Consider the following 3125-nt stretch of genomic DNA (forward strand, 5'->3'; position numbering starts at 1 on the left):
TCATATCTTAATTAACACCTATCTCCATATATAACTAGTAAAAGCCAACACATGCCCATATACCCATACATAATACGAGTATGAAAACAGTATCAAACTCAAACCACCTATATACAAGATAACTGTGCTATCTCAGGTCAAAGGATTATATGAAATAGCATTGTCTTTATGGCATTGCATTGATAAGAGTAAACTCTATGTGCATGTTATAAGCGTCACTGGTTCGGCCTACTCATTATATGAGCGCCCACCATATTTGTTATATGGTATGAGACTCACCATTCCATCTCATTAGTATCTCCTACTAATCCATGGACACAAACATGAATGACAACATTTCTGGATAAGTCAAGTCCCTTATGAAGTATCCTAGATTGCGAACCATATTTATAATACTTGTATAAGCATATACTGTTAATAATATTCTTAACATCTTAAGAATAGAACATCTAATCAAATATTAAAAGACCTTTTCCATTATACATAAACAGTTTATATAAACAGAAAAGAATAATTACCTTTTATTGATAAATAATTATTTACATGATACAAATAAATGATATACTCTAGACCATACTACTAACATGATCATCTTGTTTGTGTGGATGGACTAGAGGATTGACTCTTGACGGATCTTTGCTTCTCAGATTTGGTGTTGAATTTGTTTCTATGCCTGTTCGAGTAAAAATCCTAGAGGCAAATAGGCCTTTTAGCAATTGAGTTACAATTATTATAGCCTACATATTTATTTTGCAATAGCATAAATCATTTGTATGTTACATGACACACTAGGAATAAAAATTTTAAAATTGCTAAGTTTGCATCTTTTGTGCTATTTTTCTTTTAAGTCCAACTAGTAAAACTAGCAAAATTAGCTAATCAATAGATGATAAGGATACAAACCAATACCACTAGGCTTTTAGAACAGAAATCCTCAACCGTCACAACCTCCTCAACCATAATAGCCTAAACTAAAGATCACTATGGAATCCATGATGTAAAGCTTCTTAGTAGCACAACAATAACAAAGCGAGATGATCAAGCAACTTACTTCTAGAATAGACTAATTAGCCACTCATAACAAAATGCTTGAAACCAAATTGGTTAGGAAGCTAGTTCTTCAAGCAAATCCATTGTAAACTATCTAGTCAGCTTGAGATGAATCCAAAGAAACAATGCAAGGAAATCACTTTGAGGAGTGGCAAGATGTTGGAAAACTAGAAACCGGTAGACAAGCAAGAATAATCGAATGAGACTTTTAGTAAGAATAAAGCTCAAGCAAAGGATAAAGAAACACATGATGAAAAGGGTCTAGAGAAGCAAGAGAAAAAGAAAGTAAAGAAGAAGGAACTACCAAAGCCCTATCAACCACCATTACATTTTCCTCAAAGATTCCGGAAAGCTAAACTAGACAAGCAGTTTGGGAAATTTTTAGAGGTTTTGTAAAAACTCTACATTAATATTCTCTTCACAAAAGCCTTATCTAAAATGCCATCCTATGCCAAGGTTTTTAAGCCATCCTATGCCAAAGTTTTTAAGGAGATACTCTCCAACAAATTGAAATTACATGTCTATGAGACAGTGGCCTTAACTGAAGAATGCAGTGCAATATTGCAAAATAAATTACCCCCAAAGATGAAAGATCCTGAAAGTTTCTCTATACCTTCCCTCATAGGTAACATGAAGATTGACAAAGCCCTTTACGACCTAGGAGTAAGTGTTAGTCTTATGCCCCTATCCATCTGTCAGAAGCAAAATGTTAGAGAGCTGAAGCTAAATACTATCTCTTTGCAATTAGCAAATAGATCTGTCAAGTATCCGATTGGAATTCTAGAGAACATTCCAATAAAGGTTGGCAAATTCTTCATACTTGTTAACTTTGTTGTATTAGAGATGGAAAAAGATGTCCAAATTCCTATAATCTTGGGAACACCTTTCTTAGCAACTGTAGGAAACAATAGATGTTAAAAATAGGCTGCTGACTCTTAAGGTAAGAGAAGAGGAAGTAGAGTTCAACCTATTTCAAGCTATGAAATAAAAGCCAAACATGGGTGAATGCTAAAGAGTAGATATAATTGATGAGCTAGTAGAAGAAGAATTCCAAAAAAAATATCCAAAAGATCTTCTGGAAGCCTATATTATGCATAGAAATACCATTAAAGATGAAAACATAGAGATAGTAGTATGTGCACAACTACTGAAAGCTAGCCCACTAGTACCACTAGCCCAGGTACTACAACTAGAGGAATTGAAGCAAATTCCAACCATGTCAACTCTAACGAGCAAGTAAAAAGTGCCTCAAGTAGAACTAAAACCTCTTCTTTCCACTTTAAGATCCAGGTGGTCTGGACCCTTCAAAGTCCTACAAGTATTCCTTCGTGGAGTAGTAGAAGTATGGAGTGAATCATCAAGAGCATTTAAGGTTAATAGTCAATGGTTGAAGCCATGCATATTTGGAGAACCTATTGAGAAAGGAGTAACACACTTCTTTGCTAATCCATCTGCTCCTCAATAAACAAGTAGTACAGCCAAGCTAAAGACTATAAATAAGTACTCTTTGGGAGGCAATCCAAGTTTTCTTTTTCTTATTTTGCAAATTTTACTTTAAATTTCACTTTGTTATACCATCCAAATTCTAATCTTTAATTATTTCAAGTTAAAAGTAGATGCAAAAAGAAGAAGACAAGGAATCTACAATCAGGCAAAACCACATAAAGACAACAAACTCCAAATAGGGACACTTCCTTAACTCTACTTGATATATATATTTCTCTATGTTGTCCTGATAAATGCTAGTCTACTAATTGTGTATCACATGCAAAATAGTAAGTATTTTTCTCTTGGATGCACAACCAAATAGAAATAGAGTCGAAAGGGGTACCATTGAGCATGTTAATTATTAAAAAATGAGTTTTCTTGAGAAAAGTGATGAAGAATCACCTAAAAAAGAAAAAAGTATGGAAATAGTCGGTTAAACAGGTAACCCATGTAACACTACACGAGCCATGTAGTAAGGAAAATTCATAACTTCTAAGAAAAGTAGCTACAATATGGTACACAAGGTGACCCATGTAATATTGCACGACTCATGCAACTGAATCAAACTAGACAAAATTTAAAATGGC

At 34.0% G+C, this 3125-nt stretch overlaps 1 protein-coding gene across 1 annotated transcript; it reads left to right on the forward strand.

Annotated features, from left to right (window-relative positions):
• The first annotated feature begins 1488 nt into the window (after nt 1-1488).
• LOC110655138 (uncharacterized) lies at nt 1489-1968 on the forward strand. Its single transcript, XM_021811332.2, has one exon. The coding sequence runs from the start codon at nt 1489-1491 to the stop codon at nt 1966-1968; it is 480 nt and encodes a 159-aa protein (XP_021667024.1).
• Nucleotides 1969-3125: the final 1157 nt, after the last annotated feature.

Source organism: Hevea brasiliensis, chromosome 7 (assembly GCF_030052815.1).
Source record: "Hevea brasiliensis isolate MT/VB/25A 57/8 chromosome 7, ASM3005281v1, whole genome shotgun sequence".
NCBI lineage: Eukaryota > Viridiplantae > Streptophyta > Magnoliopsida > Malpighiales > Euphorbiaceae > Hevea > Hevea brasiliensis.